General features: G+C 51.7%; 1 protein-coding gene across 1 annotated transcript; it reads left to right on the plus strand.

The window, feature by feature from the left end:
• Positions 1–1570: 1570 nt before the first annotated feature.
• On the plus strand, positions 1571–3171 carry LOC109770713 (myb-related protein Zm1). The gene is made up of 3 exons (XM_020329424.4): positions 1571–1834; positions 1947–2076; positions 2202–3171. Exons 1-3 carry the CDS (start codon positions 1696–1698, stop codon positions 2884–2886), a joined length of 954 nt encoding a protein of 317 aa, XP_020185013.1. The 5' UTR covers positions 1571–1695; the 3' UTR covers positions 2887–3171.
• Positions 3172–16864: the final 13693 nt, after the last annotated feature.

Below are 16864 nucleotides of genomic sequence, written 5' to 3' on the forward strand. Positions count from 1 at the left end.
CAGAATTTTATAGTTCTATATATGTATGCTTTGAGAACACATAACACACCAGTAGTCAAATTTACTGACATCACATTTGAACGGCTAGTTACCACCACATATATATTCTCCCATATCCGTACGTAACCGTGGATATTGAAAACTGTTGGAGTTGTGTCGAATATAGTGTACAAGGTAGGTTACAGTTGGACTCTGAGTTGTATTGTGTTTAGATAGGATATGGAGTCGTGTCCTAGTAGGACACTTGTATCCTAGGCCTCTCATATATAGCGGGGCTAGACACACGATGTAAATGCCAACATAATAGTACAGGAACGCAGGGGAAGCCGGCGGCATGTGCCGGTGTCCAGGGCGACTGGGTGCGGTATTGTAGCGGTGTCATGGGGAGGAGCGCCCATAGTCAGGCCCCGGGGATGTAGCCATATCGGTGAAACTCGTTAACAAATCTCGGTGTCGTGCTCGTGTGATTGCTTGATTCTCAGATGATAAACGGTATGCCTCGGATTTATTCTGACAAAAACTTCGGCGTTGAGGCCGTTTAATCAAATCATAACATATCCGTACCTAATCGGGGACGTTTTTCGCTTTGAACGAATTAAAAACAAGCAGCAAAAACATGCGCTCCAATTATGATCATCGCTTTTGATCGCGAGCTGACTGTTTGTTGCGAGGTTGCGATCCACCACCGTCCTGCAGCTGCAGTTCCCCTGCAGGTTATAATTGGAGAAGAAAAAAAAAAATGGGCTGAATTAGGCAGCAAGTCTAATGAATCGTAGGGTGCAGGCTAAAGCTCTGCTGATTCACCCGTCGGAGCCTCCCAACAGTGCTGTGCGTACTGTTGCCCAATCTCGGCGATAAATTTGGTTCGAAGCAAAAGCCGCTTTATTTGCTAACTGTTCCCCGCCATTTAAAACTGATTTGGACGAATCATGCAAAGGAAGAAGATATCCGTTCCGTTCCACGGCCCATCCCTGTCCCGGTTAACCTGCTTTTTTTGTGTGTGTTTTTCGCCATTGCCAGATCATGAACCATGGGCTGTCTGATGCCGCCGTGTCGCCGTGACGCGGATCGCCGGGGCGGATCGGAGCGGCGACACACGTCCAGTCGTGGGGTAACCACGCGATCCCGCCGGCCCCAGCCGGACACCCAACTAGGCACGAAAGAAGAGAAGAGAACCCCACCTCCACCTAGCTAGATCGCGCCGGCGCAACGTCGGCACGCTCGCGGCCGAGGAGATGAGGTGACCGGGAAATTAATTAACCCGACAGACTCGCAGACACACGCAAGGCGATCCGCCACCTTCTCGTCGGGGATGGATCGATCGGGACGGACGGACTCAGGTGTATAGTGTAGCATAGCCAAGTGTAGTGGTGACAAGTGGGGCCGGGTTTGGTGAGCGAGTCCGCGCGGTGGGGACAGGGGCAGCGGCAGACATATGATAAACACACGGACCAAGCCGTGGCTGGCTGGGTGTCAGCTGTCGCAGGGTCAGGGGACGCGCAGCACCGAAAGTTTCACCCCGCCCACGCCCGCGTGTATATATACCGGCGGCCCTGCCAGTGTCCCGGTTGCATCTCGCACACGTCCGGTACAACAGCAACAGCGCAGAGACAGGCCATCGGCCGGCGACCATTCGGGCTAGCTAGCTAGCTGTTTGAAGCGGCCGGCCGGATAGGCAGCTCGTAGCCGGGGTCGATGGGGAAAGGTCGTGCACCGTGCTGCGCCAAGGTCGGTCTCAACAGGGGCTCCTGGACGCCGGAGGAGGACATGCGCCTCATCGCCTACATTCAGAAGTACGGCCACGCCAACTGGCGCGCCCTGCCCAAGCAAGCAGGTAATGCCCGCCCACCCATCGATCGATCAAACAGTAGTAACACATGTGCTCTTTGAGTTCATGCCAATTTAGAGAACTCGACTGACTCATGTGATGTGCTTTGGTTCGACAGGTTTGCTCCGGTGCGGGAAGAGCTGCCGGCTCCGGTGGATCAACTACCTCCGGCCGGACCTCAAGCGCGGCAACTTCACCGTCGAGGAGGAGGAGACCCTCATCAAGCTGCACAACATGCTCGGCAACAAGTACGTTCATCACTTGCCTCTAGCAGCACCCTGAAGAAAGCTCCATCGGCTGCCGTTCATCAGTACATACATACATGTGTGGTCAATTGCAGTGGCCTAACGATTGCTGTCGGAATTGTGTCCAGATGGTCCAAGATCGCGGCGTGCCTGCCGGGGAGGACCGACAACGAGATCAAGAACGTCTGGAACACGCACCTCAAGAAGCGGGTGGCGGCCAGCGCCGGCGAGCAGAAGAAGGGCGGGGCCAAGGGCAAGAAGAAAACCACCTGCGTCGACGTGCCGGCGCCGTCTCCGTCTCCATCCTCTTCCACCACCACCACGACCACCACCACGACCAACTGCTCTAGCGGCGAGTCGGGCGAGCAGAGCAACACCAGCAAGGAACTAGAATTGGAGCTGGAGAAGATCGAGATCCCCATGCTCGACCTCGGCTTCGACTTGGACATGCTACTGGACGCCGTCCCCGACACGCACTGCCCGGCCATCTCGTCGGCGCCGACCTCGCCCTGCTCGTCCGCGTCCCCGCCCTGCGTGGTGGACGACGGCGTGCTGCTCGACCTGCCGGAGATCGACAGCGTGCCCGAGCTGTGGAGCATCATGGACGGCGAAGGCGGCGCCGGCGCCTGCGCAGAAGCGGCGCAGGCCCCGTGGAGCAATGCGGCGCCGTGCCAGGGCGACGGAACAGAGGCGAGCGGCGCAACGGCCGACGACGAGGACGGAAAGGAGTGGTGGTTGGAAGATTTGGAAAAGGAGCTGGGCCTATGGGGGTCCATCGAGGACTACGACCACAAGGCGATTTTTGCGTTTTGACCCTTTCTGCAAAGTTTAGCCGGATATGACCAACGACCGCCGGAGATGCTGGCGGTAGGGTTGTACAACCTATGGCCGAAAACCATGGCGGTAGGGTAACGTCAGCCGCCGTCATGTATGGGTTCCCTGTTGATGGCGTAATGGCCGTACCGCCGAAGGGGACAATGGTAGGGGTGCAATAATCAACCGCCGAGGTCGTTGGCAGTAGGGTCCGTCGCCAGTGCACGGTTCTGTTGCTTGAAAATGCAAAAAAATTACGATAGGTTTTCATAACCTATCACCGTAGACCCTGGCGGTAGGTTCCCGTCCCTCTTAATTTTTGTGCTGAACTTCATCACTTCAGATACAAAAAAATGTGCACACCAGCAATATTGTTTGCGAATAAAAAAAAATGACGATCTCACACATTATAACATGAATCACACATCGATATAAATGATAATTCAACGTAGCACATAGGTCCAACTTTGCAAATAGTTCAACATAGGAAATAGTTCAACCTAACCATCCATCAAGTTCTCTATCACACCTCAAGACGAATAGCAAATAGTTTTGACCAACACGAAGTGAGTAGTTCGACATGACCATAACACTTGTTCCTCCCCCTCTTCATGGTACGCTCCTCGTTTTCTTCGAGCTGGTTTCATCCGGCTTTTTTTGTGTGACGACGAGTACGCTCTTTCTGGAATGGTGATGGGCTCAAAACATCCTTGTGTGGATGAGATACCCTCTTGCCCTGGGTTGGCTGGGTCGGTGGAGGTCCGTCAACGTCGTCGTACTCCTCCTCCTCATCACCTCCTTCCTCTTCTTCCTAGTGTTGCTCCTCCACATCCTCTTCTTCCTCGTCATCTTCTTCCTCGTCCCCCTCCTCGACAACGCAAGACGACGAGGCGGCATGGCTAGTGGAAGGTCCGCCGGTGTGGCTCGATGAAGCGATGGTACACACCAACCCTCCATGAACAGGAACATGGACATCGGCCGCTCTAGCGTATCCAAGCATGCCCACTATCTTACGACAACAGGTCACGAACTTCTGCAATAACAAACAACCAAGAACATAATATGGATCAACATTAGGGTTACAATTAAACTATAACATGGCTAGGAGGCTCGATGTTACCTTCACCATTTCCCTCAGCTTGCTGTCAGATTCCATGGTCCCGGGGTCATAACCAAGCGCGTCCGAGCCATAAAAAATGTTTCTACTCAGCTTTGAAGCCTGCAAATGTAAGCATCATTTGTAAGTCAGTGGTACTGGACTAAAGCAGTTTTCATCCAACCATTGAGAGCTCAGAACAATAGAACACAACTTACCACTTGATGCATCTTCGTCGTATCTACTTTTCCAAACACTTTTGCTCTTGTTTTGGACTCTAATTTGCATGATTTGAATGAAACTAACTCGGACTAACGCTGTTTCAGCAGAACTACCATGGTGTTGTTTTTGTGCATAAATAAAAGTTCTCAGAATTGGACGAAACTTTTGGAGATTTTTTATGGACTATATAAAAAAATACTTGAACGAAGACCCACTTGAGGGGGCCACCGTGTGCCCACGAGGCACCAGGGCGTGCCCACCCCTGGGGCGCGCCCTAGTGGCTTGTGGGGCCCACATGGCTCCGCTGACCCTAATCTCAGCACCATAAATTCCTATTCCCTGAGAGAAAAAATAGGAGATGAAGTTTCATCGCTTATTACGACACGGAGCCGTAGCCACCTTCTGTTCTTCATCGGGAGGCCAAATCTGGAGTCCATTTGGGGTTCCGAAGAGGGGGATCTTCCGTCTTCGTCATCACCAACCATCCTCCGTCACCAATTTCATGATGCTTGTTGCTGGGAGTGAGTAATTTCTTCGTAGGCTCGCTAGACGGTGATGGGTTGGATGAGATTTATCATGTACTCGAGTTAGTTTTGTTAGGGCTTGATCCCTAGTATCCACTATGTTCTGAGGTTGATGTTGCTACGACTTTGCTGTGCTTAATGCTTGTCACTAGGGCCCGAGTGCCATGATTTCAGATCTGAACCTTTTATGTTTTCGCGAATATATTTGTGTTCTTGATCGTACCATGCAAGTTATATGCACCTGCTACATGTTATGATCCGCATATCCCAAGGTGACAATAATTGAGATTCTTTCCGGTGATTACCGTAGTTTGAGGAGTTCATGTATTCACTATGTGTTAATGCTTTGTTTTGGTTCTCTATTAAAAGGAGGCCTTAATATCCCTTAATTTCCTTATGGACTCCGCTGCCACGGGAGGGTAGGAAAAAAGATGTCATGCAAGTTCTTTTCCATAAGCACATATAACTATTTACGGAATACATGCCTACATTATATTGATGAATTGGAGCTAGTTCTGTGTCACCCTAGGTTATGACTGTTACATGATGAATATTATCCAACGTTATCACCTACGAGCTTTTCACATATTAATCTTTGCTAAGTTACTACTGTTGCTGCTACTGTCACAATTGCTACAAAACTACTACTACTACTGTTACCATTACTGTTGCTAATATTACCACTCCTATGAAAACTATGTTGATACTATTGCTACTGTTAAGGAGGGCGCCCGACAGCACGACGAAGGGTCTCAGCCAGACGAGGCGACACGGGGGGGGGGGGGGGGATTAGTTTCCAAAGACTTTGGTAAAGAGGTTGTAATTGGACCGGAACAATGATGTTGTCACTCTTTCACAATGACATCTGTAGCTAGATCGGCAAGCTTGATTCAGAATGAAATCGATTGGAAACACCTTCTTTGTATTATCAATCTCTGCTAGAAGAAATATTCCAAAGACTTCGGTAAAGAGGTTGTAACCGGACTGGAACAACGATGTTGTCACTCTTTCACCCGCATGAATATTACCAATAATGGTTTTAAAAAACACCTTGAGTCACCTGTACAAAAAAGGAAAAGCCTTTATTTGTGCATGGTAATACGCGTCTCATTCATATCATAAAGATCAAAGAGCAAGTTAAATAAGGACCGACATGACAAAGCTGAAAAGATCGCAAAACATCTTTGAGCTTGACAACAACGCTGTCACCTGTCTCCGGCACCACCACAGCAGGCATCGAAGAAAAGAATGATGGATCACCTCCTCACCCGAGCTCGACGCGGCTCCATCACTGATATGCCACTTTGCAGACCTCCAAGGTGACCCACCAAAAGTGAAGCCCATGTTGTTGAACGAATTAGACCGGGGCAACACCCCGCACGCCATTGAACTCTAGATCTGGCACCCCACCACAACTAAGACGCCGAAGGAGGAACCCATACCTGCCATCCACGAACCACAAACCCAGCACATGATCCGTCTTCCAGATGTCGTCGATGCACACTGAGGGGGTCCTGGATTACAGGGTCCTCGGGCGTCCGGGCTATGTGACGTGGGCCGGACTGATGGGCCATGAAGATACAAGATAGAAGACTTCCTCCCGTGTCCGAATGGGACTCTCCTTTGCGTGGAAGGCAAGCTTGGCGTTCAGATATGAAGATCCCTTCCTCTGTAAACCGACTCTGTACAACTCTAGGTCCCTCCGGTGTCTATATAACCGGAGGGGTTAGTCCGTAGAGGCAATCACAATCATACATGCTAGACATCTAGGGTTTAGCCATTACGATCTCGTGGTAGATCAACTCTTGTAACCCTTATATTCATCAAGATCAATCAAGCAAGAAGTAGGGTATTACCTCCATCAAGAGGGCCCGAACCTGGGTAAACATCGTGTCCCCCGTCTCCTGTTACCATCGACCTTAGACACACAGTTCGGGACCCCCTACCTGAGATCTGCCGGTTTTGACACCGACATTGGTGCTTTCATTGAGAGTTCCGCTATGTCGTCGCCAGAAGGTTCGATGGCTCCATCCATCATCCACAACAATACTGCCCTGAGGGAGGCCTTTCTCCCCGGACAGATTTTTGTGTTCGGCGGCTTCGCACTGCGGGCCAACTCGCTTGGCCGTCTAGAGCAGATCGACAATTACGCCCCAGATCACTAGGTTAGTTTTGGAAGCCTGGATTATGTCGCTGATATCCGAGAAGACTTGATCTTCCAAGGGTTCGCGACCCCAACCCCCGCTCGAGCCTTAGATCCGGAGCACATCACCAGGTCCGAAGACGGGATTCTCGAGCCCGCCGGACTCTCTGCGGCCATTGAGCCTAGCATGGGAGAGCCAGAGGAAGTAGTATCAACGACAGTCATCATGAGGCCGGACTCTTCTCCGAACACTGGCCCCGAACCCTCTGAGTCTGCATTATGGGAGCCCAGCCAAGGAATTTTCTTCCCGCCGTACTCCACGGACTCTCTTTTCCCTGGTCGAACCTCGCCTTTAAGCGAGGCTCTGGACCATATGCGATCACTCGTCATTACAAAGGAGTAACGCCCGATTTACGCCCAGCCCGGACTAGGGGCCGAGGGTGGGGAATTTTACGTCCCACCCACCACCCACTTCATAGCCAATGTCGAGGACATTACCTACATGCTTGACCGTAACTCCGAAGACATCTACGGTATGGACATTGATGCCAGAGATGAACAAAGCCAAAACCCGATGTCGGTGTCAAAACCGGCGGATCTCGGGTAGGGGGTCCCGAACTGTGCGTCTAAGGTCGATGGTAACAGGAGACAAGGGACACGATGTTTACCCAAGTTCGGGCCCTCTCTATGGAGGTAATACCCTACTTCCTGCTTGATTGATCTTGATGAATATGAGTATTACAAGAGTTGATCTACCACGAGATCGTAATGGCTGAACCCTAGAAGTCTAGCATGTATGACTATGGTAATGAGTATCTCCCTTTTCGGACTAAGTCCTCCGGTTTATATAGGCACCGGGAGGATCTAGGGTTACACAAGGTCGGTTACAAAGGAAAAGAATCTACATATTTGGCCGCCAAGCTTGCCTTCCACGCCAAGGAGAGTCCCATCCCGACACGGGTGCAGTTTCGGTCTTCGTATCATCACAGCCCATAAGTCCGGCCCATGGCTAACAGGCCGGACGCCCGAGGACCCCTTAGTCCAGGACTCCCTCAGTAGACCCTGAACCTGGCTTCAATGACGAGGAGTCCGGCGCACAGATTTGTCTTCGGCATTGCAAGGCTGGTTCCCTTTTTTTCGGATACTTCACAATGAACGATCGAGTTCGGCTCGGCAGCACGAGCAATATACATTTCCCAGAGGGCATGATAATTTATAAGCCCAATCCTCCGGCAACCCCCTTTTTTTACAACATGACATTATGTCAGTCCGGTCATTATTTCGAACCGTTGTTTCGCCTGCGGCCCCACGTTCCGAAACGTGGTTGTCATAGACACGTCTTATCCAAGCAGAGATCGTGTCCCCTTATTAAGGGATTCTTTTATCGACACGTACGTGGGTAACCCAACTGTCCTTAGGGTACAACTCCTTGGGAATAGGCAAATTTTAAGGCCCGGGAGAAGGCGTTCGATATTCTCGGCCTTTATAAAGGGGCATAGACCCGCCTTTCCTCTCCACGCTTGATCCTTCCTCGACTCTTACTACCTCAAGTTCCAACACCCAGGTTTCACCCTCCGTAAGCCTCAGTCATGTTCGGATCCAGGCGTCAATGCCGGTGGGTGGCTTCTTCTATTACAGAGGAGGATATCGCAAAGCTTCAGGAGGCAAGATATCTGACCGCAGAAATCCTCCATCGGCTTCCCGCGGAGGGCCAGGTTATCCCTACCCCCAGATCCGGCGAGAGGGTCGTGTTCGTTTCCCACTTCCTCCAAGGGTTAGGGTTCGCCCTCAATCCCTTCGTCCGGGGGCTCATGTTCTATTACGGGTTAGATTTTCACGATCTCGCCCCGAACTTTGTTCTTCTCATCTCGGCGTTTATCGTCACGTGCGAAGCCTTCCTCCGAACTCCTCGACACTTCGGCTTGTGGCTCAAGACCTTCACTATGAAACCGCAAATGATAGAAGAGGAGCAGGCGGAATGTGGTGGTGCCTCAGTGAGCAAGCTTACCAATGCTGTGTGGCTAAAAGGATCTTTCAAAGAATCTTTCGACTTATGGCAGCAGGAGTGGTTCTATATCACCGAGCCCCGTGGTTCCAAGTGGGCAGCTGCGCCTGCATTTCGATCCAGCCCCCCAATTCAGCTTGCATCGTGGATTAATAAGGGGTTGGACTGGGGATCAGTTGACGAGGTGCGGACTCTGCAAAGTCGCATCCGAAGCCTCATTGAAAAGGATATCAATATTGCCAATGTTATTCAGGTATTGATAGTCCGCCGGACCCTGTCGTGCCAGCGACGGCCTGTCCGCCTATGGGAGTTTAACCCAGAAGGGCCACGGACTGTTCAGCACTTCTTCGGCACTACGCACGAAGGAATGTGGGATTTATTCTTCGAGAGACGAAAACAATGGCCGGACACCACCGAAGATACTGGCCTAGACTGTAACCATCCGGACACCCCGGTAAGTACTCGTCCGCCGAACACCTCATAATCAGATATTCTGTGGTAAGGCACTGAGCAAACCATCTTCTTCCAGGGCTGGATTAAGAAAGCGGAACAGATTAGGTGTCCGGCCCCTCTTCCCGAAGACTCAGCGGACCCCGTGTTAACAAGGATGCTGGCACCGGCACCGTACTAGGCGCCGATAGGGGAGGGCAAGGTGGAGAGTGAGAAGACCCGGGCTGACCTTCGTTCCGGAGGTAAATTAGATACCGAGTCTGGAGAAATCGACATTTCCTCGCCCAAAGACGAAGGCGAAAGAGAAGCCAGTATCCCTTCTCCATTCAGGAGGAAAAGGACCGCCTCCGAAGGTTGGGAGGGGCGGTCTCCTGAGAGAGGAAAAATGCCACCGTCGAGCGGCTCGGGATTGGAAGGCGATGCCAGGGAACAGCTCCGTCATGAGGACAAGCCCTCAACCAAACCATAAGTGAATCTGGGGTACTTTGATAGCGTCCCGCTTCTTTCCTGTTACCGAAGAGATACGTAACGTGCCTGTGTATTTTTACAGCCCGGCACAGAGTTTTTCTGGGCACTCCTCTTCTTCGGGAGATCTCCTCCCAGAGATGATGGAAAGCGAGACGTCTCCCCCGACCTCCTTGCCCAATAAGGCGGACAACTCCGAAGTGTCATCTCGGAGGGTTATTCTTGATCAACAAGCGGTGCAGGGGATGAAGGAGGCAGTACCCGAAGGTGGACCTCCAATTGTTCGAGATTCGGGGGCCAATAATGAAGGCCCCAAACTGTCCGGTTTTCAGCCAACGATGATTCTGGAGACGGGTGGACGGGTTCCTTCAAAGGATGGTCGTGCTCCTACAGCGGTTTCCGGAGACCCAGTGGCGCCAGATATCTTGAGGGATATGCTGCGAAAAGCATCTGTCTCGGGGGAACAGCGTATTTTGATGGGTACGGTGGTTGAGAAGATTCTGTCCGCGAAGAACGGATTGAATGAAGCCTTCATGAGCCTGCTAAGAGGCTTCGAGGTTTGTAATGTAATGTTTTCAACTATATTTTATTTGCAAATATGCACCTGTGTATAGGTAGTAGCCCCTGAGACTCGGGTTGGCTCCCCATGGGAGGCGAACGGAGGATCAAGAAGAAATACTCAAGGACTAATCTTATTAACTGAAACACAGGCTGCTTCCCCCCGGCTACTTTCCAGACTACGGATATTGCCGAGCTGCAGCGGAAGCTTGATGTGGCAGGGGATGACATTGCGTTAATCAATATGCGCCTGGACGAGTCGCAAGGTATGTATTTGGGGCCGTTCCTTCACATACATTTTTGTGATATAAGCATGACGCTGAAGGTTATATACTGGAATATGCATGACCGCAGATGGTGCTGCCGCCATTGAAATTCTTCGGGCGGAGCAGGCCCCGGCCAAGGAGCAGGCCCGGTTTAGTAATGCGGTTGCCGAGAAAGCATCGGCTAAGTTAAAAGCCAAACAAGCTGCTCGGCGCCAAGACGAGGAGAAGATATCCACGATGGTGCTCGAATTAAAAAATGCTGCTAGCCGCTGTGAACTTCTTGAGAAGGAAAATGAAGCCAAAATGGCTGAACTTGACAAGGCCTTACGAGAGGCGAGAGAAGTGCGGTCTGAATCCAGAGCAGCCCGTGAGGAGATCCGGCAAGCTGGGGAGATTGCGGCCGGTAAGCCCTTTTTGCTACAGGCTAAGTTCGGTGATCCGAACTATGCTCAGCTTAACCAAGTGTGGAGTTCTCCGGACGAGTGTTTAGACTTGCCGAAGATTTCTTCCGATGCGGCGCAGTTTTATCAAGCGCGAGAGGGGTATGCAACGGATAAGCTTTTCTGGTTACAATTTGGTGCGTCGAAGCACCCTCTGCTGCTGAATGAACAGATGTCTCAATGGGCCGAGCTTCATAGGATATCCGACGCTGCTATGAAGAACGTCATAATCTGGCTGTGGCCGACTGAGCCTGTTCCGAATAGTTACTTCGGCTTGGTGCAGCGGCTCGTTGATGCGGTGCCACGTATCGACGCTGTGAAGCGGTATGCGTGCATTGAGGGTGCACGGATGGCCTTTGCCCGTGTCAAGACATTCTGGGGGAGGATGAAGGCCATCGATGTTGCGGCGAAGAGTCCACCCAAGGGCAAGGACCGTTACGAACTGGAGCATATTTTGAAGACGTCCTAGAGGCCGCCCGCTTGATAGAGGGTCAATGCTCAAAAGACATAATGTTCGAGCGAGGTGTATGAGAATTGCAAAAGACAATTTTATAGTTAATCCTTTTTATATTTTGCTCGAAAGCTTGTGTTCCTCCGTTGTTCCGTGGTATGATTCGATATTCATGGGTTTGAACCCGTCTGGGAATTCATGCTCCATTACTTTATCTGTGAAGCAAAGAGGGTGTGCGGAGCCTCTATGCTGGGCCACACTGCGGCGTACCTCCGATGGAGTCCACTTGCGGTTTTCTACCCGGGCGTGGCTAAGTTTGTCACGTCTGAATAGGTAGCCGTCGTCGTGTGTCGTGGCACATCCTCGCGATCCGTAGACCGATCTTGCGTGTCCTGCTCTACTGTCCAAGTCCTGTCGAAGGTTGTATGTACAACCCCGAGCTGCTTTATTCTTGCCTTTACAGCGAGGTGGGGCGGTCTGGTGTTCAGCTTGAGTTGCCGCTTTATCCGGACCAAGTTGTGGTCGGCCTGCCGCATTGTGCGATGATGGTATGGGCTACAATGCCTCGTCATCGAACTAAGGTAGCAATCTATGCTTCGGGTAGCTTTTGGCTGGGCCACCAAGGCCGTATTCTTTGGCAGCCAGGACTTTGGTCCATCTATCATTGAGCAGATCTTGGTCCGCTTTAAGTTGCAACTGCTTCTTTTTTAGGCGTCTTGCAGTTGCTATTAGCCGGCGTTTGAAGCGCTCCTGCTCGAGAGGTTCCTCGAACATGATAAAATCCTCGTTGCCGAGGCTTTCCTCTTCCTCGGAGAGCAGAAGATAGTTACTGTCCTCCGAGTCTTCGTGTATGGCCTGTTCATCCTGTTCGGAGGTTGTTCCAACAGGGTCTTCATTGTCTTCGGCATCGTCCGGAGTATTGTTTTCTCCGGTGCCGGTGTTGTTGTCTTTTGTACGATGTGACTTAGAGCGGCGCCGCTGATGCCGGCGACTGGGCTTTATCTCAGGAGGTTTGTCTTCAACTGGATCCTCTTTGTCATCATTGTTAGTTTCTTTAGGCGTATCCACCATGTATACGTCGTAGGAAGAAGTGGCCGTCCATCGCCCAATGAATGGCGGGTTTTGGCCCTGCTCCTCGTCGGCATCGTCGTCCGCACTAACGATGTCTTCGGAGCCGTAATCAAGCATGTCGGTTAAGTTCTCAACAGTGGCTATGGAGTGGGTGGCGGGTGGGAAGCAAAATTCCCCATCATCAGCCCCTAGTTCGAACCGTACATAGTTCGGCTGTGAGTCCCCCGCCAAGGACAAGTTCTTTAATAAGTTCAGCACATCGCCCAAGGGCGAGTGCCGGAAGATGTGTGCGGCGCTGAACTCGAAGATCGATAAGCGGTCCAGTTCGGTATCCGCGGACTCACATGGTTCGGAACTTATACCCGGAGAAGAGTCCGGAGTTCCGGTGACACGAGTATTGCGTGAGGTTAAGTCCATGTGCGGCTCCAACGCCGGAGAATATGTGGCCTCTGTGGTGGGGTTGAGCCTCCAATCCTTGGATGCCGTAGTGTGCTCTGGATCTAAGGCCGGAGTGGTCACAGGAGCTATCTCCTGGATGCGGTCTAACAACAGATTTAGATCATGTTCGTCAAGGTGGCCGGGAGCGGCCGCCGGGGTCTCAAATCCGGCGAAGATCAAATCTCCATGGACGTCCGCAACGTAGTTCAAACTCCCAAATCTGACCTGATGGCCAGGGGCGTAGCTAGCGATCTGCTCCAGGTGGCCAAATGAGTTGGACCGTAGTGTGAAGCCGCCGAACACAAAGATTTGTCCGGGGAGGAAGGTTTCCCCTTGGACAACATTGTTGTTGATGATTGAAGGGGCCATCAAACCTTTTGGGGACAACACAGTGGAACTCTCAATGAAAGCACCAATGTCGGTGTCAAAACCGGCGGATCTCGGGTAGGGGGTCCGAACTGTGCGTCTAAGGTCGATGGTAACAGGAGACAAGGGACAAGATGTTTACCCAGGTTCGGGCCCTCTCTATGGAGGTAATACCCTACTTCCTGCTTGATTGATCTTGATGAATATGAGTATTACAAGAGTTGATCTACCACGAGATCGTAATGGCTGAACCCTAGAAGTCTAGCCTGTATGACTATGGTAATGAGTATCCCCCTTTCCGGACTAAGTCCTCTGGTTTATATAGGCACCGGGAGGATCTAGGGTTACACAAGGACGGTTACAAAGGAAAAGAACCTACATATTTGGTCGCCAAGCTTGCCTTCCACTTCAAGGAGAGTCCCATCCGGACACGGGTGCAGTCTTCGGTCTTCGTATCTTCACATCCCATCAGTCCGGCCCATGGCTAACAGGTTGGACGCCCGAGGACCCGTTAGTCCAGGACTCCCTCACCCGCCACATACCACATGCTGGGCGGCCACCTCCACATGCGACATATGCATGGTAGATACGCCAAGAGAGGATGGCGGTGAGGGCAGTAAGGATCCAATGAAGGACAACAACACCGATAAACCACCAAAGAAGCGGCATCAGTGACGCCGTTCAAAATCACGCTGCGACAGGGAAAGTAATACCGGCAATGGAGACAATAACACTCTGGAGAACGCCGAAGACCCATATGCCCCCGTCGAACCAACACCCGAACATGATGATAGGGAGGAGGGGCAGGGTAACACTGATGAACAGGCCGTAAACGAAGACTCGGAGGACAGTAATTATCTTCCACTCTCCGAGGATGAGGTGAGCCTCGGCGACGAAGACTTTATCGTGCCTGAGGAACCCCTCGAGTAGGAGCGCTTTAAGCGCCAGCTAATAGACACTACAAGGAGCCTGAAAAAGAAGCAACAACAGCTTCAAGCTGATCAAGATCTACTCAACGACAGGTGGACTAATGTCCTGGCAGCCGAGGAATTCAGCCTCCATCGCCCAACCAAAAGTTACCCGAAGCGTAAACTGCTACCTCAATTCGATGACGAGGCACTTGAGCCCGTACCATCAGCACGTAACGCGGCTGACCGACCACCACGTGGCCGGGACAAAACGACAATTCAAGCCGAACACCAGCCCATACTACCTCGCCGTAAAGGTAGAGACACAACAGCTCGGGGATATACATATGACCTGTGGCGGAAAATAGAGCAGGTCAGACCGGATAGATCTACGGATCACGGGGGCGTGCCCCGACGCGCGACGACGACTATCTAGCTGGACGTGACAAGCGTAACCACGTCCGGGCTGAAAACCGCAGACGAACTCCATTCGAGCTACGTCGCGACTTGGCCCGATATAGAGGCGCCGCACACCCCCACTGCTTCACTGATGAAGTAATGGAGCACAAATTCCCAGAAGGGTTTAAACCCGTGAATATCGAATCATATGATGGAACAACAGATCCCGCGGTATGGATTGAGGACTTTCTTCTCCATATTCATATGGCCCGCGGTGATGATCTTCATGCCATCAAATACCTCCCGCTAAAACTCAAGGGACCAGCCCAGCACTGGCTAAACAGCCTCCCAGAGAACTCCATTGGTGGCTGGGAAGACTTGGAAAACGCCTTTTGCGACAATTTCCAAGGTACATATGTCCGGCCTCCGGACGCCGATGACCTTAGTTACATCATCCAGCAGCCCGGAGAATCAGCCAGGAAACTCTGGACTAGGTTCCTAATTAAAAAGAACCAAATTGTCGACTGTCCGGATGCCGAAGCACTCGCGGCCTTTAAACATAGCGTCCGCGACGAGTTGGCTCGCCCGCCACCTCGACCAAGAAAAGCCAAAGTCCATGGCAGCTCTCACCACACTAATGGACCGCTTTTGCGCAGGAGAAGATAGCTGGCTCGCTCGTAGAAGCAATAGCGCAGGCGATCCTGGCACCTCCGAAGTCAGGGACGGTAATGGCAAGCCACGACGCAATAAAGACAAGCGTCGCAACAATAATGCAGGAACCCAAGACACAATGGTCAAGTCCGGATTTAGTGGCTCCAAAACCGGTCAACGAAAGAAGCCATTTAAGGCAAACAGAGATGGTCCATCCAGTCTAGACAAGATACTGGATCGGCCTTGTCAGATCCATGGCAGCCCTGACAGACCCGCCAACCATACCAACATAAATTGTTGGGTTTTCAAACAAGCCGGCAAGCTCAATGCCGAAAACAAAGGGAAGGGGCCACCCAGTGACAACGAAGAAGAGGAGGCTCGCATACCGAGCACCGGGGGACAGAAGCAATTGCCCCCCGAAGTAAAAACAGTAAACATGATATACGTGACGCATACCTCTGAAAGGGAGCGCAAGCACGAACTATGAGACGACCACGCCATAAAGCCGAACGCCCCAAAATTCAACCCATGGGCGGCCTGCTCAATCACTTTTGATCACGAGGACCACCCAACCAGTATCCGTCACGGAGGTTCGGCAGCTCTGGTCCTCGATCCAATTATCGGCGGATTCCATCTCACACGGGTCCTCATGGACGGCGGCAGTAGCCTCAATTTACTCTATCAAGACACTGTCCACAAAATGGGCATTGACCCTTCAAGGATCAAGCCCACCACAACTATCTTCAAGGGAGTAATACCCGGTGTAGAAGGTCACGACACAGGCTCACTCTAACTGGAAGTCGCCTTCGGTTCACCGGAAAACTTCCGACGCGAAGACTTGATCTTCGATATTGTCCCATTCCGCATTGGCTACCATGCACTGCTCGGGCGGACCGCTTTTGCTCGTTTCAATGCGGTCCCAAACTATGCCAATCTAAAGCTTAAGATGCCCAGTCCACGCGGCACCATAATGCTCAAAGGAAATACGGAACGCTCCCTCCGCACTGAGGGGCACACTGTGGCAATCACAGCCGAAGTACAAAGCGGCCTCCTCAAGCCGCATATCTCATCGGTCATTAAACCGCCGGCCTCTACTACACAGGACCAGTCAATCTTAGAGCTGGATTAGCAGCTCCGCCTCCGTCGTTCGCCTCTTATACCCGCGGAGTTTGCACCGCACATACATAATTATGCACTCAAAATACCTTGGTCATCGGCAGAGGCACAATACGGACAGGCCTACAAAGCGGTTCGTCCGAACTTTATCCTTTTCTCTTTTCTAACTATTTTCTTATCTTTTTGCCACAGGTGAATTAGTACCTGTCCGTCCTATGGACCTAAAAGGACTCTTTATGAGCCCGGCTTTCCCACAAATAACCGGGGATTGCTCCCTTTAAGGAAGCCTTTTCGCGGAAGCACAGGCAGCGCAGACGTGCGACAGGAGGTCCAAAAGATTTTTTGTAGACCAAAAACTCTATTTGAAACCTGTACAGAGCCTTTTCCCTCAGCTCTCGACCCCTGGCAC

Source organism: Aegilops tauschii, chromosome 2 (genome assembly GCF_002575655.3).
Source record: "Aegilops tauschii subsp. strangulata cultivar AL8/78 chromosome 2, Aet v6.0, whole genome shotgun sequence".
Lineage (NCBI taxonomy): Eukaryota > Viridiplantae > Streptophyta > Magnoliopsida > Poales > Poaceae > Aegilops > Aegilops tauschii.